Source organism: Ovis aries, chromosome 5 (assembly GCF_016772045.2).
Source record: "Ovis aries strain OAR_USU_Benz2616 breed Rambouillet chromosome 5, ARS-UI_Ramb_v3.0, whole genome shotgun sequence".
Classification (NCBI taxonomy): domain Eukaryota; kingdom Metazoa; phylum Chordata; class Mammalia; order Artiodactyla; family Bovidae; genus Ovis; species Ovis aries.
In genome coordinates this window covers 13,019,958-13,046,864 of record NC_056058.1, presented here as the reverse complement: position 1 = coordinate 13,046,864, position 26,907 = coordinate 13,019,958, and the positions used below count along the sequence as shown (strand labels likewise).

Here is a 26,907-nt window from a genome sequence, read left to right as displayed (position 1 = left end):
AAGCGACACCCGACCCGACCGACCTCCCGCCGGAGCCCTGGGGCTGCGCCAAAAATCCTCGCACTAACTCCGATTGGCCGGCTGGGCTGTCACTTCTGCACACAAACCAATGAAAGTGAGGCACGGGCCGATTGCCGAATGAGCCCGCCCCCTGGGGCCTATTCTCTGATTCATTGGGCGCAAGAACTGTCGCTATTGTGCAAGAGCCAATAGCAGCGGCAAGCGAGTTGTCTCGGCCGGGAGGCGGTGTTTCGGGAAAAGGCATGTTGGCCCCGCCTACTAGGGGGTGTTCCCGGATAGAAGGAACATCCGCCAGTCTTATTGGCAAGCAGACCCACCAATCAACAAGGCTGGCCAATGATACTAGGGATCGGTTCTTCGCTTGACTCTATTTAGTTCCCTAAAATTTTCCCATTGGTTTATATAAATATCACTCCCTTCTATCACCCAACAAGTCAAAGAGGGTGGGATTTAACTTCTAAATCTTGACTCTGATTGAAAGCTGTATCTGTCCATCAAAAAACCTCCCCCGCCCCGTTCTAGTTTGTGAATGTTGTATGTCAAGTAGGGTCTTCTGGAGCAGAGGATAGGTTCACAGTACGCGGCAACGCGCGCCGCCTAGTGGTAGGACTCAGTGCTGATAGTCACTTGTGTTTCTGGGCTCTAAAGAAAACTACAAGTCTCAAAATGCATCTTAGCCGCGAGCTTGCAAATCAGCTCCCTGCGCGGGGTCCCAACATATTTTGAAGGTCCAAATATACTTTGATATGCAGATGACACCACCCTTATGGCAGAAAGTGAAGAGGAAAGAAAAAGCCTCTTGATGAAAGTGAAAGTGGAGAGTGAAAAAGTTGGCTTAAAGCTCAACATTCAGAAAACTAAGCCAGAGAGAAGTAGCTCAGTAAGGAGTTAGGAGCAAAGGAGGTGGGGAAGTAGTCTGACTGGGCCAGGCAGTAACAGGGGAATGGAGAAACAAGGGGTGAAAGAATGGCAGAGTGGAATTGCCTTCTTCATGACCCAGAACTGCAGGTCTCAGAGACAAGCAACAAGACTGACAGTGTTTGGCACTGCAGCCTTGACTACGGTGGCAGAAACTTGAAATACCCTAACTGCTCATCCATGGAGCTCATTAAGTAAATACTGTTTATAATCCATAAACAAAATTGAGTAAATTTTCATGTACTAAAGTGTAAACAATTTGAGATACAGTATACTAAGAGAAAGGTTGGGGGGAAGCAAGGTACATGGAGAAGGAAATGGCAACCCACTCCAGTACTCTTGCCTGGAGAATCCCTTGGACAGAGGAGCCTGGTGGGCTACAGTCCATGGGGTCGCAGAGTCGGACATGACTGAGCAACTGACACACAAAATTGAGGAGATACTTGATGGCGCTGGCCTTGGGAAAATAAAAGGTTAAGTTGTTTACTGGCAAAAAAGAAGAGCAAGGTACAGAACAGCATGCAAAAGATGCTGACATTCATAAAAAAGAATGTACACATGGAAAATTTATGGACACACAAATTGAGAAATTTATATTTGTGCATCCTTCTACATGCGTTATGTTTCAATTTGAAAACACCGCAGCTCAGAGCACCAGCTCTGTAACTGGCCATATCTGGATTAGATCCTGGGCCTGTTTCTTTGTTGAGTGATAATGACCAAGTGACTTCATTTCTCAGTTTCCTTATCTGTAAAATGAGAAACCATAAGGTTGCAAAAGTTAAATACATTTGACAACTGTTTAGAACCGTGTCAGGCATGGTGTAAGCACCTTCTTTGCTGTTTAGCCAGCTAAGTCCTGTCCAACTCTTTCGAGATCCCATGGATTGTAACCTGCCAGCCTCCTCTGTCCATGGGATTTCCCAGGCAAGAATACTGTGGTGGTGGTGTAGTCGCTAAGTTGTGTCTGACTCTTGCGATCCCATGGACTGCAGCCTGCTAGGCTCCTCTGTCCATGGCATTCTCCAGGCAAGAATACTGGAGTGGGTTTTCATTTCCCTCTCCTGGAGATCTCAGGATCTTCCTGACCCAGGGACCAAATCCACGTCTCCTGCGTTGGCAGGCTGATTATTTACCACTGAGCCACCTGGGAAGCCCTGTAAGCACCTTCTGGATCACATGTATTTTCATCACTGTGTTTACTGACAATGAAATTAAGCCACAAGTTTGAAGAGTCAAGGCTAAGAGCCAGACCTCTGGAGCCAAGCTGCTACTTCCTTAATGGTGACCTTGGGCAAGCGATTTCCCCCTCTCTGGACTTGTTTCCTCATCTACAAAAGGGGGAAGACAAGAGTCCTCACTCCACCTACCCCCCAGGATGGCTTGGGGTCTGAGTCACAGGAAAAGGATGCAACTCTCACTCTAGGCATTACCTACAACTGGGTTCCCAGACACCAGTGCTGCTTTGGTTACTTATTATTGTCACTGGGGGTGGGAGTGGGGACCATGTACCTGTCAACTACAAACTGGTCTTTGCCAAGGGCATTGATCATCTGCCTCTGCAGAGCTTAAATCTTTGCTGCTGCAGCTGTTGACCTTCAACCTTCCCTGAAAGGAGCCCAGCGTGCAGAATGAGGCCCTTCATGCACCAGGGAAACTGGTGGAACAGGTCTTTAGGTTGTTATTGTTCAGTGGCTAAGTTATGTATGACCCTTTGTGACCTCATGGACTGCAGCACACCAGGCTTCCCTGTCCTTCACCATCTCCCGGAGTTTCCTCAAACGCACGTCCATTGAGTCGGTGATGCCATCCTAACATCTCACCCTCTGTCACCCCATTCTCCTCCTGCCCTCAGTCTTTCTAAGCATCAGGGTCGTTTCCACTGAGTTGGCTCTTCATATCAGATGGCCAAATTATTGAAGCTTCAGTTCTGCATTAGTCCTTCCAATGAATATTCAGGACTGATTTCCTTTAGGATTGACTGGTTTGATCTCCTTGCAGTCCAAGGGACTCTCAAGAGTCTTCTCCTGCACCACAATTCAAAAGCATCAATTCTTCAGCACTCAGCTTTCTGTATGGTCCAACTCTCACATCCATACATGATTACTAGAAAAAACATAACTTTGTCTAGACAGACCTTTGCGGCTAACTGATGTCTCTGCTTTTTAATACACTGTCTAGGTTTGCCATAGCTTTTCTTCCAGGGAGTAACTGTCTTTCAATTTCATGGCTGCAGTCACTGTGTGTAGTGATCTTGGAGCCCAAGAAAATAAAATCTGTCACTATTTCCACTTTTTCCCCATCTATTTTTCCAGTAGTCTTATCAGGCCACCTGATACAAAGATCTGACTCATTGGAAAAGACCCTGATGCTGGGAAAGATTGAAGGCAGGAAAAGAAGGGAATGACAGATGATGAGATGGTTGGATGGCATCACCGACTTAATGGACATGAGTTTAAACAAGCTCTGGGAATTGGTGATGGACAGGGAAGCCTGGTGTGCTGCAGTCCATGGGGTCCCAAAGAGTTGGACATGACTAACAGACTGAGCTGACTGATTTACCATGAAGTGATGGGACTGGATGCCATGATCTTAGATTTTTGCAAGCTGAGTTTTAAGCCAGCTTTCTCACTCTCCTCTTTTACTCTCATCAAGTTCTTTACTTCCTCTTCACTTTCTGCCATTAGAATGGTATCATTTGTATATCTGAAATTGTTGTTATTTCTCCTGGCAATCTGGATTCCAGCTTGTGCTTCATCCAGGCCAGCATTTCTTATGATGTAATCTGCATATAAGTTAAATAAGCATGGTGACAATATACAGCCTTGATGTACTCCTTTCCCAGTTTTGAACCAGTCCATTGTTTCATGTCTGGTTCTAACTGGCTTCTTGACCTGCAAACAGGTTTCTCAGGAGACAGGTAAGGTGGTCTGGTATTCCCATCTCTAAGAGTTTTCCAGTTTGTGATCCACACAGTCAAAGGCTTTAGCATTGTCAATGAAGCAAAAGTAGATTTTCTGGAATTCCCTTGCTTTTTCTATGATTGAATGGGTGTTTGCAATTTGATCTCTGGTTCCTCTGCCTTTTCAAAATCCAGCTTATACAACTGAAAGTTCTCAGATCATATACTTCTGAAGACTAGCTTGAAGGATTTTGAACATTACCTTGCTAGCACGTGAAATGAGTGCAATTGTACGTAGTTTGAACATTCTTTGGCATTGCCTTTCTTTGGGATTAGAATGAAAACCCCTCTGCTCCACAATAAGAGAAGCCAACACAAGAAGCCAGTGCACTGTAACGAAGCGTAGCCCCTACTTGCTGCAACTAGAGAAAGCCCTCATACAGCAGTGAGACCCAGCAGAGCCAAAAGTAAATAAATAAAAGCAACGGTATTTCTCTTCCCTTTGCCCAGGCTCTCAGGGAAGAAAAAAAAAAAAAAACTGGGAAGCAGAGCAAAAGTCTTTTGAACTCAAGCAGAAAAGACTTAAGAATTTTGGTTCAGTCTTTATGTAAAAGCTCGCTTGTAAATGAACTATTTTAACTGACTTGAAAGTAAGTACTTACAAATTAAATCTATAGAAAACTGAACAAGATAAATTTTAGGATCCATGATCTGGGAAATAATCCAGTACTGAGTTGATATTTCCTACTGAAGATGGCTTAAGTTTGTTGCTTTGATTAATGTAGACATGTCTAGAGTTATCAGTGTTAAGTATAATATACCTGTTCTACCTAGGTTTCAGTTCAGTTCCGTTCAGTTCAATCGCTCAGTCATGTCCAACTCTTTGCGACCCCATGAATCACAGCACGCCAGGCCTTCCTGTCCATCACCAACACTCGGAGTTCACTCAGACTCACATCCATCGAGTCAGTGATGCCATCCAGCCATCTCATCCTGGGTCGTCCCCTTCTCCTCCTGCCCCCAATCCCTCCCAGCATCAGAGTCTTTTCCAATGAGTCAACTCTTTGCATGAGGTGGCCAAAGTATTGGAGTTTCCGTTTCAGCATCATTCCTTCCAATGAACACCCAGGACTGATCTCCTTCAGGATGGACTGGTTGGATCTCCTTGCAGTCCAAGGGACTCTCAAGAGTCTTCTCCAACACCACAGTTCAAAAGCATCAATTCTTCAGCGCTCAGCTTTCTTCACAGTCCAACTCTCACATCCATACATGACCACAGGAAAAACCATAGCCTTGACTAGACAGACCTTTGTTGGCAAAGTAATATCTCTGCTTTTCAATATGCTATCTAGGTTGGTCATAACGTTTCTTCCAAGGAGTAAGCGTCTTTTAATTTCATGGCTGCAATCACCATCTGCAGTGATCTTGGAGCCCCCAAAAATAAAGTCTGACACTGTTTCCACTTTTTCCCCGTCCATTTCCCATGAAATGAGGGGACCAGGTGCCATGATCTTAGTTTTCTGAATGTTGAGCTTTAAGCCAACTTTTTCACTCTCTTCTTTCACTTTCATAAAGAGGCTTTTTAGTTCTTCTTCACTTTCTACCATAAGGGTGGTGTCATCTGCATATCTGAGGTTATTGATATTTCTTCCGGCAATCTGGATTCCAGCTTGTGCTTCTTCCAGCCCAGCGTTTCTCACGATGTACTCTGCATATAAGTTAAATAAGCAGGGTGACAATACACAGCCTTGATGTACTCCTTTTCCTATTTGGAACAAGTCTGTTGTTCCCTGTCCAGTTCTAACTGTTGCTTCCTGACCTGCATATAGGTTTCTCAAGAGGCAGGTTAGGTGGTCTGGTATTCCCATCTCTTTCAGAATTTTCCATGGTTTATTGTGATCCACACACACAAAGGCTTTTGCATATTCAATAAAGCAGAAATGGATATTTTTCTGGAACTCTCTTGCTTTTTCCATGATCCAGCGGATGTTGGCAATTTGATCTCTGGTTCCTCTGCCTTTTCTAAAACCAGCTTGAACATCTGGAAGTTCATGGTTCACATATTGCTGAAGCCTGGCTTGAAGAATTTTGAGCATTACTTTACTAGCATGTGAGATGAGTGCAATTGTGCGGTAGTTTAAGCATTCTTTGGCATTGCCTTTCTTTGGGATTGGAATGAAAACTGACCTTTTCCAGTCCTGTGGCAACTGCTGAGTTTTCCAAATTTGCTGGCATATTAAGTGCAACACTTTCACAGCATCATCTTTCAGGATTTGAAATGGCTCAATTGGAATTCCATCACCTCCACTAGCTTTGTTTGTAGTGACGCTTTCTAAGGCCCACTTGACTTCACATTCCAGGACGTCTGGCTCTAGGTGAGTGATCAAACCATCGTGATTATCTGGGTCGTGAAGATCTTTTTTGTACAGTTCTTCTGTGTATTCTTGCCACCTCTTCTTAATATCTTCTGCTTCTGTTAGGGCCATACCATTTCTGTCCTTTATTGAGCCCATCTTTGCATGAAATGTCCCCTTGGTATCTCTAATTTTCTTGAAGAGATCTCTAGTCTTTCCCATTCTGTTGTCTTCCTCTATTTCTTTGCATTGATCGCTGAGGAAGGCTTTCTTATCTCTTCTTGCTATTCTTTGGAACTCTGCATTCAGATGCTTATATCTTTCCTTTCCTCCTTTACTTTTCACTTCTTTTCTTCTCACAGCTATTTGTAAGACCTCCTCAGACAGCCATTTTGCTTTTTTGCATTTCTTTTCCATGGGGATGGTCTTGATCCCTGTCTCCTGTACAATGTCACGAACCTCTGTCCATAGTTCATCAGGCACTCTGTCCATCAGATCTAGACCCTTAAATCTATTTCTCACTTCCACTGTATAATCATAAGGGATTTGATTTAGGTCATACCTGAATGGTCTAGTGGTTTTCCCACTTTCTTCAATTTAAGTCTGAATTTGGCAATAAGGAGTTCATGATCTGAGCCACAGTCAGCTCCCGGTCTTGTTTTTCCTGACTGTATAGAGCTTCTCCATCTTTGGCTGCAAAGAATATAATCAATCTGATTTCAGTGTTGACCATCTGGTGATGTCCATGTGTAGAGTCTTCTCTTGTGTTGTTGGAAGAGAGTGTTTATGACCAGTGTGTTCTTTTGGCAAAACTCTATTAGCCTTTGCCCTGCTTCATTCCATACTCCAAGGCCAAACTTGCCTGTTACTCCAGGTGTTTCTTGACTTCCTACTTTTGCATTCCAGTCCCCTATAATGAAAAGGACATCTTTTTGGGGTGTTAGTTCTAAAAGGCCTTCTAGGCCTTCATAGAACTGTTCAACTTCAGCTTCTTCAGCGTTACTGGTTGGGGCATAGACTCGGATTACCGTGATATTGAATGGTTTGCCTTGGAAACAAACAGAGATCATTCTGTCGTTTTTGAGATGGCATTCAAGTACTGCATTTTGGACTCTTTTGTTGACCATGATGGCTACTCCATTTCTTCTAAGGGATTCCTGCCCGCAATAGTAGATATAATGGTCATCTGAGTTAAACTCACCCATTCCAGTCCATTTTAGTTTGCTGATTCTTAGATTGTCGACGTTCACTCTGGCCATCTCCTGTTTGACCACTTCCAATCTGCCTTGATTCATGGACCTGACATTCCAGGTTCCTATGCAATATTGCTCTTACAGCATCGGACCTTGCTTCCGTCGCCAGTCACATCCACAGCTGGGTATTGTTTTTGCTTTGGCTCCATCCCTTCTTTCTGGAGTTATTTCTCCATTGACCTCCAGTAGCATATTGGGCACCTACGGACCAGGGGAGTTCCCCTTTCAGTATCCTATCATCTTGCCTAGGTTTACTGGAGGTCAAATAATACCTTATTCTACCTGTTACAAATTTGTCCACGAGAAAAGTAACTCAATGTGGAAAAAAAACTTTAAGGAAACTAAGATATTTGTTTTCAGTAAAAGAAGGTGTGAGGAATAAAAAAATGGTGAAAAGAGTTATGCATGATCAGGATTTCCTAAGACTGGATTGAATTTAGTTGGGTAAATGACTCTTGTTGGGAGTATGCTAAAGACTTGGACTTAACTTTTTCTTTCTGTTCAGAGAAAAGTTTTCTTGGAGTGACATTTTTGATCACAGATTTTATGAATTTCTTTGCCTTCAAGTGATTTTTATTTGCTTTCAAGATCTCTGGTTACTTTGGTTAAGGAATAAGTATTGTCTCATGGTGACATTTAACCAAGTGTTTTAAAGCTTTTTGACTAGCTTCCCAAATATCAAATTTTAATTACAATTATTTTGATTTCTACCTAACTTTGGCATGTTTCAGAGGGGCCCCTGAAACATTCCGAAGGAAGATATTAAACTAACTAGGCTCACTTGGTATATTGAAGTGCATGGGAAGTGATCAATTGAGTAATCAATCTCCTCAGGTTATATAGTATGGTAAATGCTACATATCTATACTAAGATAACCTATGAATTATGTGGAGTACGTAAAATTCTGATATGTCCTGGTAAAATGTTATCAGTCATAATTCTAGTTACTATCTTGCAGTGTTGTTACAGCCGTAACCAAGCTTCTTTGTCAACTGCATTGTAATTAGATTTTAAGCATGCCTGATTAAGTCTTTCACCATTATAGACAGTTACGGTTTTATTCTGACTTTTTTTGCAAAAATGCATCCTCTTTTGAGATGTACAGAAAGGACTTTTGGATAAATACAAGTTTCTGACTTTCAAACCATAATGCTGAACTGGGTAAGAAATGAAAGGATTCTAATGGAAACCTGATGGCTTCACAAAGATTAACAAAAGGACTGAATAAACTCATGAATATGCTTGTAACTTTTATGGTTTCTATCTGAAAAATTACTGGTCTGAATCTGTGTTTTCCAGGTGTAAGGAAAATCTCCCCCTCAAACTAATTATGACTTATAGTAATTTGGTAAAATTACACTTTTGTAAGCAAAAAAGAAACATTTACCTTTCTATCTGACCCCTCCAGAGATTCGAAACTCTTAGGTTTCCAGTTAGCTTTATCAGGTAAGTTAGATTGGCTACATCACTAACAGGTATAGAAATCTCAAGGAATTTTGGAGACTTTGAGAAGGGAGGAAATCACTTAAACCTGTTAGGTGAAATCTGTGATAAGCCTTTGGCATGACTTTCCTAGCCCTGAGAGGTTTTTTTTAAAGTTCAGTCCAAGACTCATCTGATAAGTTTCAGCAAGGAAAAAAAAAAAGTCTATCATTAATTATGTTTATATAAATCATCAGGCAAAGTTTATTGAAATCAGAGTTGTTTCACAAACAAACTAGTCTTAATTTGGTTATATTTGGCAAAAATGAGGGTATTTTTAGGGAGAAAAAGATGGTTCAATGAATGTTAAATCCTAGTTTTGTTACTGGAGGTCTGTATCTACTAAGACTCATCTCCTGGATAGTTCTTCACAGTTATGCTATATTAATGTAAAATAACTGAATTGTTAAAGGACACTGTAAGTTTGTTTCTGAAGCTGATTTCAGTAATCTTTGGATGAAGATCAGATGCCTCATGACCTGCAACCAAGACTGGAAAAAGACATCATTTACAGGACTGTCTCCAACCTGGGTGGGAGGACCTTTTACCAGAGGATAAAAAGGTCCTTTGGTCCACTCCACCAGGATGAGAAGACAACATCAGAAGCAGACAGCTTGCCCAAGATGCTAGACCTGATTTGTATGATCATTTATGGTGTTTTCTTGACTTATTGGACTTTTGTATATAAATCAAATGTTTTCTTTCATGGAAAGGATCCTGTGCTAGTTTTAAAAATCAATCGAATTGTTGGGTTTGTGGCCAATTACCTGTGTCTAGTATTTCTTGATTACCTTGGTGGATTTCTCCCCTCCAAGCCTCTGAGTAGACAGACCTTAGGAAATTTATTTTAGGAGAGCTCAGTCCTGTTCTTTCTACTCATGATATTACTACTAGATGGGATCCTCTCACCTGGCCAACTAATACTTGCTCTGACCCTGGCCACATATCTAAATTTTCTTTTAGGCACACTCAAACTCTATCAGAATGAAAACCTGAGTCTCAATCAAAAACTGTAACATCTCATCTACTATAGGAAAACTCCCATAATGGGATGGATCTATATCATTAACAGCAGGCTAGGGTCCTTTAAGTATTAAGGACCCACCCTCTTTATCTTCAGTTCAGTTCAGTCCAGTTCAGTCGCTCAGTCGTGTCCGACTCTTTGCGACCCCATGAATTGCAGCATGCCAGGCCTCCCTGTCCATCACCAACGCTCGGAGTTCACTCAGATTCATGTCCATCGAGTCAGTGATGCCATCCAGTCATCTCATCCTCTATTGTCCCCTTCTCCTCCTGCCCCCAATCCCTCCCAGCATCAGAGTCTTTTCCAATGAGTCAACTCTCCGCATGAGGTGGCCAGAGTACTGGAGTTTCAGCTTTAGCATCATTCCTTCCAAAGAAATCCCAGGGCTGATCTCCTTCAGAATGGACTGGTTGGATCTCCTTGCAGTCCAAGGAACTCTCAAGAGTCTTCTCCAACACCACAGTTCAAAAGCATCAATTCTTCAGCGCTCAGCCTTCTTTATAGTCCAACTCTCACATCCATACATGACTACTGGAAAAACCATAGCCTTGACTAGACGGACCTTAGTCAGCAAAGTAATCTCTCTGCTTTTGAATATGCTGTCTAGGTTGGTCATAACTTTTCTTCCAAGGCTAGGAACAATTAAATTATATACTTAAATTTACGCTAATCAGCCTAGCAACACTAGGAGATTGGGCTGAGAATCTTAAGGATGGTGCAAATACATCATTTGTCTAGAAATAATAAAGATGGGTACAGAACAGATTAAATAAAATGACCTAAGAATATACTGTGTGCTTAGGTGCTAAGTTGTGTCTGACTCTGCGATCCCATGGACTATAAACCACCAGGCTCTTCCATCTGTGGGATTTTTCAGGCAAAAATACTGGAATGGCTTGACATTTCCTTCTCCAGGGGATCTTTCCGACCCAAGGATCGAACCTGGGTCTCCCGTGCCTCTTGCACTGCAGGTGTATTCTTTACCTGCTGAGCCACTGGGAAAGCCCAAGAATATACTGGGTTGCACCTAACGGAAGTTCAGGGTGTGCAGGAAGTCAGGCCCTTAATTCTTTTATGATTTTGATAATACTGCTAGCTGTGCTTAGTAGCTCAGTCATGACTCTTTGGGACCCCATGGACTACAGCCTGCCAGGCTCCTCTGTCCATGGAATTCTCCAGGCAAGAATACTGGAGTGGGTTGCCATGCCCTCCACAAGGGAATCTTCCCAACCCAGGGATCAAACCCAGGTCTCCCCACATTGCAGGCGGATTCTTTACTGACTGAGCCATGTGGGAAGCCCAGTGCTGCTAGCTCTGTTATTTGTATCTGCCAGTTTTACAGAATTGTTTTTTCTTACAATTATCAAATATGTAACTGAGCCTCCCACGAAAATAATGACTAGATGACTCGCAGCAGTTGATGAGACATACAGTTCTGAATACCTTCAACTATTAGAATAGCGTAACTCTACTTATGGGAAGATGCAGCAAGAAGGAATGTTTTCCTGGACCATAACTAGAAGACAGGTGTATAGAGACCTTTGACTATTAGGACCTAGTCCAGTAATAGCACGCTGAGTGGCTTATCAATAAAATCTTCTCCAGAGAGCATTCCTAGTAGCATGGGACAAAATGGTCATGAAATGCCTCCCCAAGTATGGTTGAATCTATTTCCATGATGGGGCCCTGTAACTGTCGCTTGCCAAGGACATTTGCCATCTGCCTCTGTGGAGACTGGATCCTGTGCCGGTGCAGCTGTTGACCTTTCACCTGCCCTGAAGGGAGTTCAGGGTGGAGAACGAGGCTCTCTATGTTCCAGGGAAACATGGAACAGGTCTTTGGCTAGTCAGATATTTTCAAGAACCGATTTCATGATCCCAATCCTTGCATCTCTTCAGATCTGGAAAAGCACCAAATCCCTTCAAGGTGACACCAGCTCCTCATTGCTTGCAGAAAACCTTTCGTAAAATCAGTGCCTGAATGCCTTGAACTCCTCCTTCACCAAAATCATATATACTGACCTCCCCCTACACTGCCTCTTCGGAGCAGTCTCTCAGCGCTATCTGAGGTTCTGTCTCCTGGGCTGCAGTCCTCATTTTGACCCAAAGAAAAGTTAACGCGAAACTCTCACCTTGTGCAAGTTTTTTTAGTTGACAGGCCCCAGTGACACTCGGACCAGAAAGGGGACCTAGACAGGCCACTTCCCCAAGAAGACACAGACACACTCTATGTTACAATTAAAAAAAAAAGTCCTTCAATATATTCCACCCCCTCCTCTTCCCTCCCTCCCCCCAAGCAGGGTCAAGCCAGTGTGATCCCCACAGACGCCAGGGCTTCAGTGGCCCAGGTGGGACAGAGGGTGGGGTCCCCATACATGGTGCTCATGAAGTCCCTCACGAAGGCAGGAAAGCGTTTCTCCACAATGCTGGCTCGCACGGCGCTCATCAGCCGCAGCTGCAGGGTGGGAGCAAGGCGGGAGGCAGGTCAGCCGTCAGCCACCAGCCACCAGGAGACGGCCCCACCCCGCTGGCCTTGCTCCCCCCAGCCATAGGCCCACCTGATAGGCGATGTTGTGAATGGTGAGGTGGTGCAGGGCCGCGGTGTTGTCACTATGGAGCAGGGTGTGCAGGAAGGCCCGGCTGTGCCTGGGGACGGGAGGTGGGGAGCGGGGGACCTGGTGCGGCCAGGTCCTACCCACCCCCACCCTGCCCCCACTCCTGCCCCAGGCTCCCTCCCCTCCTACTTCTGGCAGGTGGGACAGTCACACTCTGGGTCTATAGGGCGGAAGTCCTTCTCGTACTGCTTCTTCTTCAGTTGCAGGTTCCCCGTGGGCACTAGGGCAGAGCCGAAGCGCTGGGGGTAGCCGGGGAGGGAGAAAGGGAGGGGGCATCAAGCCGGTTTTCCGCTGCCTAGCCTCCCCTCTACCTCAGCCCCATCCCTGGAATCCCTCCCCAGTTCCTCCTCTGCCCCAGCTCACCGCTGTCCGTGTAGGGAAGACACAGTCAAACATATCGCATCCGAGAGCCACGCAGACCACCAGATCAGTGGCATAGCTGGGGGGGCGGGGGGCACACACATGGTAGGGGAGGGTAGCAGAGAACCTCAAGCCCTGATCACACACCCAGGGACCCCCTCCTCCCAACATGGGCACCCTCACCCCCAACAGAGGGCTAAGTCCCCTCCTAGGCAGGGCTGTGTCTTTCCGCAGTCCCCGACACCCCGGGGGCAGGGGTTCCGAGGAATCCACTCCCCACAGGCAGGGATGGGGGGTGGGCGGCATCTCCCCTCTCCTCCACGTACCCGACCCCCATCAGGTAGCGGGGCTTGTCCTTAGGCAGCCGCGACGTGCTCAGCGCCACCATTCTCCAGAACTCGCCCTTGCTCTCGCCCCCGCTCAGGCCCCCGATGGCGAAGCCTGGCACATCTCGCTTGGTCATCTCTGGGCATGGAGGGGCAAGGGCAGAGGTGATCAGGCAGAAAGAAATAGGCCTCAGCCTCCTCCTCTTCACCCCCAGGAGAGAGTGGGTGTGTGTGTATGTGTTTGTGTATCCTGGGGCTGCTGGTGATGTCAGCTACTGTCTATAGAATGCCTGTGACATCTCTCCTTCAGTCCTTAGGAGAGGCCCAGGGCCCACGCTGCCTCAGCCAAAACCCAAGATGAAGCCAGATATGTTTCAGAATTTTCCAGATTTTACAACTGTGCACATCCTCCATGAGGAATAATTGCCTGTCATCGAATGCTGTAACATTTTGACAGCAAAATGTGTACAGACTCCTAACAACTGGGGTCAAGAGGTCTGGTTTTGCTGCCAAATGAATTGCAAATCCCTGCAGGTTTTAGATATGACAGATGGGCAAACTGGGACTTCCCTGGAGGTCCAGTGGTTAAGACTCTGTGCTTCCTATGCAGGGAGCACAGGTCTGATCCCTGGTTGTGGAACTAAGATCCCACATACCACATGGCGAGGCCACAACATTAAATTAAAAAGAGTACATAATGATGCCAGGTGCAGGCGGGACACCCTGAACAAATTTTCCCCTTTATTCCTCACTTTGACCCCTTGCCATTGAGGTTCCCAAGCTGAAAGGTCAAGCCACTAGCCCAAGGGTGCATAGCCATGAGGCAACAGATCAAGGGGTTGGATCCAGGTCCATGGACTCCAGAATGCAGGGTCCTGCCTATGACACCTCACTGCCTCTGAGCCCCCATCTCTGCCCCGCCTTGTCTCCATGGCCACAGCCATGGTTCAGGCCCTCTGTCACCCACCCTGCCTCCTTGGCAACTACTCCAGCTTCCTCTCTGGACCTTACACTTCCCATCCCACTGGGGTTTTTCTCCCACTCGACAGCCCTCCACGGCTCCCTAACACCTCAGTGTGGTGTCCCAGGCCCTCCACTGTCAGCACAATGCCTCTGGCCCAAGCCTTTGCTCCTGACCTACTCCCCAGGGATAGAGCAGCACAATGTAGGAGTTAACGCTGTAGGTTGCAGAGTCCCAAGCCTGGGTACAAACCTCAGCTCTGAAACGTCCAAGCTGTGTGACTGAGAGTACAGGAACTTAACAGCTCGGTGCCTCAGTTTCCCCTTCTGTAATCTTGGGAATCTGCAAGTTCCCACATTACAGGATCTTTATGAAAACTCCATTGGACAATCCATGAAGAGCATCTGGCAGGATGCCTAGTGAACACCTGGAAACTGATGTGTTTTGTGTGCTAAGTCGCTTCAGTCGTGTCTGAACCCGCGTGACCCTATGGACTGTAGCCCACCAGGCTTCTCTGTCCATGGGATTCTCCAGGAAAGAATACTGGAGTGGGTTGCCATGGACTCCTCCAGGGGATCCTCCCAACCCAGGAATTGAATCTGTGTCTCTTATGTCTCCTGCATTGGCAGGCGAGTTCTTTACCACTAGCACCACCTGGGAGATTGATAGCTATTATTATCTCCTAACGCTCTCTATTCCATGATGCTCAGGGCCTTTGCTTCAGCCATTCCTTACACCTAGAATGCTCTTTCGCCTAGTAACAACCACTCTCGGGAATTCCCTGGCAGTCCAGTGGTTAGGACTCCAAGCTCTCACTGCCAAGGGCCAGGGTTCGATCCCTGGTCAGGGAACTAAGATCCCACAAGCCATGGGGTGCGATCAAAATTAAAACAAAAACAAAAACAACACTCTCTAAGCATGCCAGGCCCATGTGGGGCTCTCTGTGATAGAAAAGCCCTGGTCCTGTTGGCACACAGCTTTACCTTCAAGGCAAGTGGCTCGGAGATCCGCGTCCAGCCCCCCCTGGATGATGGCAAAGAGGTTCTGCTTGTCCGGCCGTCGATGGGCTGCTATGCACCGATCCAACCAGCGGATTGATCTGCAAGAGCACCCTGGTCATGAGCCCTAGGGACCTGGTGAGGGGCAGGGAGACTAGGCTGCAAGACCAGAAGGCCCTCCCCCTACACACACACACACACCTGTACATGGCCTCTTCCACACGGGGCCCCGTCACAGTACTGCTGACCACATCATCCAGCTGCATAATGATGTCCGAGCCTGGAGAGACAGGACCACAGTCACTGGGAAAGCCCCCATGCTGAGTATGAGCAGAACCCCCCAAGTCCCTCTCCAGGTCTTGCTGACTCCCACTTAACCACCCCAACCTGTTTATACAGCAACCAAAGGAAGTATTTCAAAATGCACATCTGGGGCGGGGGGTGGGGGGGGTGCTTCCCTGAAGGCTCAGTGGTGAAGAATCTGCCTGCCAAGCCAATGCAGGAGACATGGGTTCAATCCCTGGTCTGGGAAGACCACACATGCCGCGGAGCAACTAAGCCCGTGCGTCACAACTACTGAGCCCTTGCACTGGAGCCTAAGGGCCCTAGAGCCCGTGCTCCACAACAAGAGGGGCCATCACAGTGAAAAGCCTGCTCACCCATGAAAAACCTGCACAGCGATGAAGACCCAGTACAGCCAAATATAAAATAAATAAAAATGTTAAAAACACAAATGCACACCTGGGAACTTCCCTGGTGGTCCAGTGGTTAAGAATCGGCCTTGCAAAGCAGGGAATGAGAATTTGATCCCTGGTCAGGGAACTAAGATCCCATATGCCTTGGGGCAACTGAGCCCGTGCTCCACACCTAGAGACTTAGTCAACCACATCGAAAGGTCCCACGTGATGCAACAAAGATTGTGCCTGCTGAAACTAAGACTCGATGCAGCCAAATAAATAAAATTTTAAAAACAAAATCCACATGTGATTTTGCCACCTGCCAGCTAAAACCCTGCCTTGGATATAGAATAAAATCCCACCTGGGGAATTCCCTGGTGGTCTGGGGGTTAGATCTCAGTGCTTTCACTGCCATGTGGCCTCAGGTTTGATTCCTGGTCGGGGAATTTAGATCTCACAAGCCCCACAGTGTGGCAGAAAAAAAAAAACATTCCCACCTCTGCAAATGTATCCTTTAAGAACAAAACAAGAAGCTTCCAGGGTGGCTCAGCGGTAAAGACTCCGCCTGCCAATGCAGGAGACAGAAGTTCGATTCCTGGTCCGGGAAGATTCTACATGCTGGAGAGCACCTAAGCCCATGCACCACAACTACTGAGCCTGTGCTTCTGGCTTTCAGAGCCAGAAAGCCGCAACTGCTGAGCCCATGTGCCACAGCTACTGAAGCCTGCACTCTGGAGGCCACTGTCTGCAACAAAAGAAGCCACTGAAATGAGAAGCTGCTGCTACTGCTGCTAAGTCGCTTCAGTCGTGTCCGACTCTGTGCGACCCCAGAGACGGCAGCCCACTAGGCTCCCCCGTCCCTGGGATTCTCCAGGCAAGAACACTGGAGTGGGTTGCCATGTCCTTCTCCAATGCATGAAAGTGAAAAGTGAAAGTCAAGTCGCTCAGTCGTGTCTGACTCTTCGCGACCCCATGGACTGCAGCCTACCAGGCTCCCGCGCCCATGGGATTTTCCAGGCAAGGGCACTGGAGTAGGGTGCTATTGCCTTCTCCGGAAATGAGAAGCTAGTGAAGTGCAATGAGATAGTGCCCTCTGCTCCCAATAACCAGAGAAAAGCCTTCGCAGCAACGAAGACCCAACACAGCCAAAAATAAAGAAAATAAATAAATAAAACTATCAAAAAAAGAATAAATACAATGATGTGTGTGATCCCTCGTGGTGATGTGTGTGATCCCTCGAAGTGATTCCTCGTGGTGTGTTGGGAGTCTAAGCATCCTTCAATAGGGGTCGAGTTAAGGTTCTTTCCCACAATTCCAAAATCCAGAAACTTCTCAAAAATCAAAGGATTTTTCTTGTGCTAATGGGATACTCATGTGGTAGCAAAACTTGACACAGCTGTCATCTTTTAAACAACCCATTTTACCAGGGAGATTCGTAAGTGTTAATGTAATAAATGTAAAGCATATATACCACATGCTTTTCCACTCCTGGATATATACCAGCAATTCCACTCCTGGATATATACCCAAAAGGACTGAAAGCAGGGTCTCAGAAATATTTGCACAGTCAGATTCACAATAGCAATATTCACCAGAGTTAAAAGCTGAAAGCAACCCAAGTGTCCATCAACAGTTGAATAGAGGAACAAAATGGGATACAGACACCCCATGGAATATTATGGAGCCCTAAAAAGGAAATTCTGCCACATGATGTAACATGGATGAACCTTGAGGACATCATGAAAAGTGAAATAAGCCAATCACAAAAAGACAAATACTGTATATTTCCACTTACACGAGGTTCCTAGAGAAGTCAAATTCATATAGTGGAATGGTAGGTACCAGGGGCTGGAGGAAGGGGAATGGGGAGTGAGTATTCCATGGGGACAAGAGTTTCACTGTGGGAACATGAAAAAGTTCTGAAGATGGATGGTGGGGATGGTTACACAACAAGGTGAATGTACTTAACACCAATGAACTGGACACTTAAGGGTTAAGATGGTAAATTTATGGTATGTGCATTTTATTACAATTTTTTAATTAGAAAAAAAAATGAAGTCTAAAACCACAGGGTACTGCCCCAGGCCTCACTGAGGTACTGTGTAATGAATGGTATGTACCCTCTATTATCCTTCTAAAATGTAGGGATTCTGATACATATCTGGCCCTAAGAATTTCAGATTAGAGCCTGTGGAGTTATAGATCAGAGAAGCTCAACGAAATATTGCCACAATGTGTCATTACAGGAAAAAAGCACAGTGTACCATGCTAGCCAAAGATGGGGTGATGAGAGAAGCAACAAGGGTTTTAAACTGCAATGCAGTGAGATGTTATCAAATACATGTAAACCCATGAGCTCAGGGCAATCCTTAAAAACTAAACATTAGTTTGTCATCAATAGAGGGTGCTAAGTAATCAACCCATGAAAACTAGTAAGAGGGAAAAGAATGAATCCTACTCGTCCTACATGACTGAAATTATTCATACTTGGTCTTCCAGGAGTAGGTGAGAAACTTTTCTCTTTACCGAAGTAATCTGGCTAATAAATGAAGAAAGAGGGACTTCCCTTGGTGGCCCAGTGGCTAAGACACCATGCTCCTAATACAGGGGGCCAGAGTTCCATCCCTGATCAGGGAACTAGATTCCACATGCTGCAACTAAGAGTTCACCTGTCATAATTAAATAGTACAGATGTCACAACTGAAAAAAAAAAAAAAAAAAAAGATCGCATACGCCCAAACAAAGATCGAAAGGCCCTCTGTCTTTCTAATTAAGACCTTTCCATCATTGCTTGTCTCCTTTTTGGACTGCAGGCTCCATAGGTAGTATGGTACCAGAACCCAGGCCCATAGCTATAAGCAGAAGCCACAGAATATCTGGATAGAGGGATCTAAAAGCATCAATCTGCTTGGAAGATAGAATGTTTTGAACCTGTTTTCATAGCACTTTACATTGAGAAATGCTAATTGTCTACATCAAAAAATGTAGGTTATTGATGGAGATGGAAGGGGTCTAAAGCCTCCTTGTCACCCCCATTATTTCAACTTATCTTTGCCCAGCTAATTTACTATCTGAGAGAAACAACCTACAAAGGTCTGCATAGTCAAAGCTATGGTTTTTCCAATAGTCATGTATGGATGTGAGAGTCGAATCAAAAAGAAGGCTGAGCGCCAAAGAATTGATCCCTTCAAACTGTGGTGCTGGAGAAGACTCTTGAGTCCCTCAGACTGCAAGGAGATATAACCATTCAATCTTAAAGGAAATCAACCCTGAATATTATTCACTGGAAGGACCAATGCTGAAGCTGAAGCTCCAATACTTTGGCCACCTGATGGGAAGAGCTGACTCACTGGAAAAAACCCTTATGCTGGGAAAGATTGAGGGCAGGAGGAGAAGGGGTGACAGAGGATGAGATTGTTGTATGGCATCAACTCAATGGACTTGAGTTTTAGCAAACTCTGGGAGACAGTGAAGGAGAGGGAAGCCTGGCATGCTGCAGTCCATAAGGTCGCGAAACAACCGCAGTAAAGATAACACTAAAAGCTACTATAGGTCAGGCCCTGTGATAAGAGATTTACCGAAATTACATTATTAGCTTTGTAAACTATCCCAATTTAGGATAATTAAACGGTGAGGGACTCGCCCAGAGCCAAGCATCACCAAAGGAGCAGGCCCATTTCACCTCCACCAAGGGAAAGAGCGACTCCCCAGGATCCGCTCACCTAGAGCGTTCTGGATCTCCACGGACCTCTCTGGACTCAGAAGGGTCTCATCACCGTCATAAGGGGAGCGGAAGCGGACACCCTCCTCCGTCACTTCGGACAGGGACACCAGGGACACCATCTGGAAGCCGCCGCTGTCCTGAGGGAGATCCCACCGCAGGGCTGTCAGGTACTGGATGGAGAATATCTACCCCCACGGAATGCCCTCGAACCCCGGCCTCGACCCCACCTTACCGTCAGCAGATTGTGGGGCCAATTCATAAAGCCGTGGAGACCTTGGGCCTTCTGGATCAGCTCTGGGCCCTGGTTTGGCGGAAGAAAGGGTCAGGTTAGGGGTGAGTGCAACCCTGGGTTCAAATGTTGGGGGCGACAGGGTTGGCCAGCTTCCATCCTCGCTGGTCCCTCACGCCCAGCACAAGGCCTGGGCCACCCGGGACCCTCGATACGCGTTTGTCGATAGACTTTGGGAGGCGTGCTCAGGTCTAGGGAATCTCCTGGGCTCCTCCACGCTCTGCCGCCGCCGCCCCGCTGGGGCGCAGCCCACCCACCGGCCTCAGACCCAGATGGTAGGTGTTGCCCAGGCAGATGCGGCAGCCCAGCGCGTCCAGTTGCTCGGCCGTGATGCCCTTCATAGTGGCCTGCGTGCCCACTGGCATGAACACTGGAGTAGCCACCGGCCCGTGTGGCAGCCGCAGCTCCCCGGCTCGGGCCCTGGAGCGGCTACACTCGGCCACCAATCGCATGATCCGCGGGGCCGACTCCAGCGAAGTCTGGCTGGCGGCTGCCGCCATCTTGCCTGCCTTAACCACGTGAGCTGTGGGACATCCTGGGCGGCGCCATGTTGGCTGAGGTCACGTGGAGCCCGATGAGGGCGGGAGCTTGGGTGCAGCGTCAGATGAACCATGGAAACGGACGCCTTCCCGCTTCTCTCGGCTGGATACCCAGTTTGTTCCTACAGGCAGCGCACAGCCGCAAAGTGTTAAAATTTTCTTGGTTTGGAGGCACATTCCTGCCACTTCCTCGCAGTCAGAGCCTCTCTAAGGTCTTATTGTATCCTCCATCAAATGGCACGAATTATATTACCTAAATATAAGGATGTCTTGAATGTTGAATGACAGGATCTAACTATATAGATTTTTACACCGTGCTTTATGTAGTCTTTTGTCTTTTCTGGCCGCGCCTCACAGTTTGCGGGATCCTAGTTCCCCAACCAGGACTCCAGCCTGGGCAGAGTCGTAACCACTGGACAACCAGGGGATTCTCTGTTTGTCTATCTTGATTATTGCCTTGCTCCAAGGGCTTAGAACAGGACATAGCAAATAGTACATACTCAATAAGCATCAGTTTATGCAATGAAAGAACGACAGATTTACAGAAGGGGAGACTGTTCGACCATTCATTCAACTTATATCTATAGATACATCCCCACTAGTGCCAGCCTCCATGCCGCACAGGGGTGAGAGAGGATGGGTCACGAATTTATTAAGCACTGGTTGTGTTTCACTAATAATAACAGCAATGTGAAAGTGAAAGTGTTAGTCGTTCAGTGCTGTCCAACTCTGCGATCCCCCGTGGACTGTGGTCCACCAGGTTCCTGTGTCCATGGAATTCTCCAGGCAAGAATACTGGAGTGGGTAGCCATTCCCTTCTCCAGTGAATCCGCCCAACCCAGGAATCAAACCTGGGTCTCCTGCATTGCAAGCAGATTGTTTACCGGCTGAGCCAGGGAAGTCCAATAAGTGTTTGTGGCTCAGTCGTATCCAACTCTACATATGTTTTATTAATGTTGCTGCTGCCGCTGCTGCTAAGTCCCTTCAGTCGTGTCCGACTCCGTGCGACCCCATAGATGGCAGCCCACCAGGCTCCCCCGTCCCTGGGACTCTCCAGGCAAGAATACTGGAGTGGGTTGCCATTTCTTTCTCCAATGCATGAAAGTAAAAACTGAAAGTGAAGTCGCTCGGTTGTGTCCAACTCCTAGCGACCCCATGTACTGCAGCCCACCAGGCTTCTCCGTCCATGAGATTTTACAGGCAAGAGTACGGGAGTGAGTTGCCATTGCCTTATAAATGTTAGGATTGGAAATGGAGCTGATATCTACTCTTGCCAGAAGAGGGCGCATTTGCCCTAGAAGCCTTCCTTTCAGGACCACTGGCCTAAAGGGCACTCACCTCAGCAAAACGCTGATCTAGAAGCCTTGGGCTAAAGCTGCCGGTTTCTCAGTGTGGTGGAGTCTTCACTGAGGCCACGTCTGGAAAACATCCACCAATAAAGCCCACCTTAGGGCCTTTGCATTTGCTATCGCCATTGTCAGCAACATTCATCTGATATACCCATGACCGGGTTATATTCTCACTGCCCCATTCCTCTTGACTTTCCCAATCTTTTTTAATAATTTATTTTCTAATTTTTATTTTTGGTTGCACCGGCTTTTCGTTGCTGTGCTCAGGCTTTCTCTAGTTGCCACAAGCAGGGGCGGCCCTTCACTGTGGTGCTTGGGCTTCTCACTTGGTGGCTTTTCTTGTTGCAGAGCACGGGGCTCTAGGTGCTTGGGCTTCAGTAATTGTGGCACATGGGCATAGTTGTTCCACGGCCTGTGGAATCTTCCTGGACTTCGAATTGAGCCCATTTCCCCTGCATTGGCAGGTTCTTATCCAATGTACCACCAGGGAAATCCCCCAATCTTTTTATAAAACCATTTCTTTTCTGTACTTTTTTTGGCTGCACTGGTCTTGACTGCTGCTCAGTCTACTCTCTAGTTGTGGTGTGCTGGCTTCTCATTGGGGTGGCTCCTCTTGTTGCGGAGCACGGGCTCTAGGGTGCACAAACTTTAGTAGTTGCAGCTTTAGGGCTCTAGTTGTGGCCCATGGGTTTTTTGCTCTGTGGCATGTGGGATCCTCCTGGATCAGGGATCAAACCTGTATCTCCTGCATTAACAGGCAGATTCTTTACCACTGAGCCCCCAGGGATGACTTTCCCAATCTTAAGAAACTTCCAGGGACTTCTGTGGTGGTCCAGTGGTTAAGACTTCCAGGCTCCCAATGCAGGAGGCGCAGGTTCCATCCCTGGTCAGGGAACTAGAACCAACAACCCTCAATGAAAAAGATCCCACATGCTGCTCCTAAGACCCCACAGCTATTAGATAAGCAAGAAAATTTTAAAAAGAACCTTCCATCACTGATGAGTGTATATCACATAGCCTGTAAGTCATATTATGCTTTTAAAGACTTTTGTACATTGACAATGCCCACTTTCTTTTTTTTGTTCCCAAACATTGATCTATTTATTTGGCTACACTAGGACTTAGTTGCGGCATGCAGGGTCTTCAGTCTTCGTTGCAGCATGCCGAAGCCTTAGTTATGGCATGCAAATTCTTAGCTGTGTTACATGGAATCTACTTACTTCCCCATCCAACCATCTCATCCTTTGTCGTCCCCTTCTCCTCCTGTCCTCAATCTTTCCCAGCATCAGGGTCTTTTCCAATGAGTCGAGAATTTAATAAACTTGACTTATGATTCCATTTTATTTAAAGTAGATTTATTTAAGTTTTTATAACAGATAATACATCATTCAAAAAATATGGATAAAATGTATACTGTGAATTAGCTTTCCCATGCCTGTCCCATGTAATAGTGCTAACCTCTTAATGTTTTTTAACCTCTTAATATTAAGTGATGTTTAGTATTCATTCTTATGTATACTTACAGACATATTTTACAGCATGATAAAAGAAAATATATAGTTTATTTTTGCAGTTATTTTGTTTGGAGTTGATTTCATCTCAGTATACTAATGATTTGTTTTTAATCTTCTGGACTCTTTCATACTAGACTGATGATGTTTTTGAATTATCCTTTTCCACTAGTCATGGCTCACTGACCCATGGAATTGTCTAAAATTTCAACACTCTAACAACTGACTCAAATATAAGTTTCATAATAGTTTTTGAAGAACTCAATAGCACCAAGGAGGTTTGGGAGAAATTGCTGTCTGTTCCATTAATAAAATCATATTCAGTCCAGTTCAGTCGCTCAGTCATGTCCGACTCTTTGCGACCCCATTGTCCCCTTCTCCTCCTGCCTCCATTCTTTCCCAGCATCAGGATCTTTTCAAATGAGTCAGCTCTTCACATCAGGTGGCCAAAGTATTGGAGTTTCAGCTTCAACATCAGTCTTTCCAATGAATATTCAGGACTGATCTCCTTTAAGATTGACTGGTTTGATCTCCTTGCAGTCCAAGGGACTCTCAAGTGTTTTCTCCAACACCACAGTTCAAAAGTATCAATTCTTCAGCACTCAGCTTTCTTTATAGTCCGACTCTCATATCCAGACATGACTTCTGGAAAATCCATAGCCTTGATTAGTCAGACTTTGGTTGGCAAAGTAATGTCTCTGCTTTTTAATATGCTGTCTAGGTTGGTCATAACTTTCCTTCCAAGGAGTAAGCGTCTTTTAATTTCATGGCTTAAGTCACCATCGGCAGTGATTTTGGAGTCCAAAAAAATAGTCTGCCACTGTTTCCACTGTTTCCCCATCTATTTGCCATGAAGTGATGGCACCAGATGCCATGATCTTAGTTTTCTGAATGATGAGGTTTAAGCCAACTTTTTCTCTCTCCTCTTTCACTTTCATCAAGAGGCTCTTTAGTTCTTCTTCATTTTCTGCATAAGGGTGATGTCATCAGCGTATCTGAGGTTATTGATATTTCTCCCAGCAATCTTGATTCCAGCCTGTGCTTCATCCAGCCCAGCGTTTCTCATGATGTACTCTGCATAGAAGCTAAATAAGCAGGATGACAATATACAGCCTTCACATACTCCTTTCCCTATATAGAACCAGTCTGTTGTTCCATGTTGTTCTAACTGTTGCTTTCTGACCTGCATACAGATTTCTCAAGAGGCAGGTCAGGTGGTCTGGTACTCCCATCTCTTTCAAAATTTTCCATAGTTTATTGTGATCCACACAGTCAAAGGCTTTGGCAAAGTCAGTAAAGCAGAAATAGATGTTTTTCTGGCACTCTCTTGCTTTTTCCATGATCCAGCGGATGTTGGCAATTTGATCTCTGGTTCCTCTGCCTTTTCTCAAACCAGCTTGAACATCTGGAAGTTCAAATCCCTTACAATTATACAGTGGAAGTGAGAAATAGATTTAAGGGACTAAATCTGATAGACAGACTGCCTGATGAACTATGGACAGAGGTTCATGACATTGTACAGGAGACAGGGATCAAGACCATCCCCATGGAAAAGAAATGCAAAAAAGCAAAATGGCTGTCTGAGGAGGCCTTACAAATAGCTGTGAAAAGACGAGAAGCGAAAAGCAAAGGAGAAAGGGAAAGATATACCCATTTGAATGCAGAGTTCCAAAGAATAGCAAAGAGAGGTAAGAAAGCCTTTCTCAGTCATCAGTGCAAAGAAATAGAGCAAAACAATAGAGGAAAGACTAGAGATCTCTTCAAGAAAACTAGAGATACAAAGGAAACACTTCATGCAAAGATGGGCTCAATAAAGGACAGAAATTGTATGGACCTAACAGAAGCAGAAGATATTGAGAAGAGGTGGCAAGAATACACAGAAGAACTGTACAAAAAGAGCTTCATGACCCAGAGAATCACGATGGTTTGATCACTCACCTAGAGCCAGACATCTTGGAATGTGAAGTCAGGTGGGCCTTAGGAAACATCACTACAAACAAAGCTAGTGGAGGTGATGGAATTCCAACTGAGCTATTTCAAATCCTAAAAGATGATGCTGTGAAAGTGCTGCACACAATATGCCACCAAATTTGGAAAACTCAGCAGTGGCCACAGGACTGGGAAAGGTCAGTTTTCATTCCAATCCCAAAGAAAGGCAATGCCAAAGAATGCCCAAACTACTGCACAATTGCACTCATCTCACACGCTAGTAAAGTAATGCTCAAAATTCTCCAAGCCAGCCTTCAGCAGTATGTGAACCATGAACTTCCAGATGTTTAAGCGATTTTAGAAAAGGCAGAGGAACCAGAGATCAAATCGCCAACTATGTTTATAGGACTGTTCAATTTTGCTGATAAGGTGGGTGTGAAATGGTCTCTCCATTGGCTTTTATTTACATTCCATGATTGCTACTGAGGTTGAATGCCTTTCAGATGTTTGAGACATTTCCTGACATCTTTCATTACTTGTTAATGATTTGGTAGCAGATTCAATACAGCTGAGCTGAGCACTTGTATATATAAATTCTCCATTTGGAACAAAAATACAAAATAGTGATATCTGGAGATTGTAAATACAAGAGTATTCATTGAACTGCACTTGTATTTTATACACTTTTCTGCATTTTTAATATCCCACATGTCCAAGTATATAAAAAAACTCAAAACACAAAAGGTGAACAAACTCAGTCCCGCCTCATCCTCCACAGACTTTCCAACACATCCACCCACTTTCCAGCTCAGCCTTTCCTAGTAACATGTTTTATCAGATTCTTATGTCCTTCTAGTGTTTTTTTTTTTCCATGCAGAGAGAAGCAAATATTGTTACATACTTATTTACATATATCCCTTTGTTCACAAAAGCAGGCTTGCTGGTTACTGTAGGGAATACACTTCACTTTTTGTGTATACCTTGGAGGCTATTTCATGTCAGTACATAGTCTCCTTGTTCTTTTTAAAATTTATTCATTGGAAAAAACTCCAATACTTTGGCCACCTGATGCGAAGAGCTGACTCATTGGAAAAGACCTTGATGCTGGGGAAAGATTGAAGGCGGGAGGAGAAGGGGACGACAAAGGATGAGATGGTTGGATGGCATCACTGACTCAATGGGCATGAGTTTGAGTAAACTCTGGGAGTTGGTGATGGACAGGGAGGCCTGGCATGCTGCAGTCCATGGGGTCACAAAGAGTTGGACACGACTGAGCAACTGAACTGAACTGAAAAAAAATTTGGAGGGGATCATAGTTCCCTGGCCAGAGATTGAACCCGGGCCCTCAGAGTGAAAGGGTGGTGTCCTAACCATTGGACTGACTGGGAATTTCCATTTTTACATTTTTTAAAAAGTTGCCCAGTATCCCAGAGTATGAATAGTCCACCTCTTGCTTATTGGGTTGTTTTTCACTTAGGTTGTGAGTAAAATCTTTTGCTTCTACAAACAAGGCTGCAATGAATAATCTTGTACTTAAGCCATTCCACATGGCAGCAAGTATGTGTTTAGGAAAATTTTCTAGCAGCCGGATGACTAGGTCAAATACTATAATGAGATCCTAGCAAATGCCCTCTATAGGGTTTGTGGCAACTACACTGACAGAAGCACACCCTCT

The 26,907-nt window shown here is 45.5% G+C and overlaps 1 protein-coding gene across 3 annotated transcripts; it reads right to left on the bottom strand.

Annotated features, from left to right (window-relative positions):
- Nucleotides 1-9,106: 9,106 nt before the first annotated feature.
- Nucleotides 9,107-20,424, bottom strand: QTRT1 (queuine tRNA-ribosyltransferase catalytic subunit 1). 3 transcript variants are annotated; one of them, XR_009600816.1, is made up of 11 exons: nucleotides 20,162-20,424; nucleotides 19,848-19,916; nucleotides 19,614-19,752; nucleotides 15,416-15,494; nucleotides 15,200-15,315; nucleotides 13,256-13,394; nucleotides 12,933-13,008; nucleotides 12,699-12,808; nucleotides 12,513-12,600; nucleotides 12,087-12,409; nucleotides 9,107-11,855 (listed from the first exon to the last, which is right to left on the bottom strand). XR_009600816.1 is itself a non-coding variant. In XM_027969648.2 (10 exons), exons 1-10 carry the CDS (start codon nucleotides 20,402-20,404, stop codon nucleotides 12,257-12,259), a joined length of 1,212 nt encoding a protein of 403 aa, XP_027825449.1. In that variant the 5' UTR covers nucleotides 20,405-20,424; the 3' UTR covers nucleotides 12,086-12,256. The 3 variants fall into 3 exon arrangements, 1 of the variants encoding a protein (XP_027825449.1); XR_009600817.1 differs by having other exon boundaries at nucleotides 9,107-10,689; XM_027969648.2 differs by lacking the exon at nucleotides 9,107-11,855 and having other exon boundaries at nucleotides 12,086-12,409.
- Between the last annotated feature and the right edge of the window lie 6,483 nt (nucleotides 20,425-26,907).

Excerpts from the sequence above, each read along its gene's own strand:
- QTRT1 (XM_027969648.2), bottom strand. The coding sequence starts at position 20,404 with ATGGCGGCAGCCGCCAGCCAGACTTCGCTGGAGTCGGCCCCGCGGATC. Across the intron at positions 19,753-19,847 it reads GGCCCCACAATCTGCTGACG|GACAGCGGCGGCTTCCAGAT; the intron begins GTAAGGTGGGGT and ends GATCTCCCTCAG. Across the intron at positions 13,395-15,199 it reads CCGAGCCACTTGCCTTGAAG|AGATGACCAAGCGAGATGTG; the intron begins GTAAAGCTGTGT and ends CTCCATGCCCAG.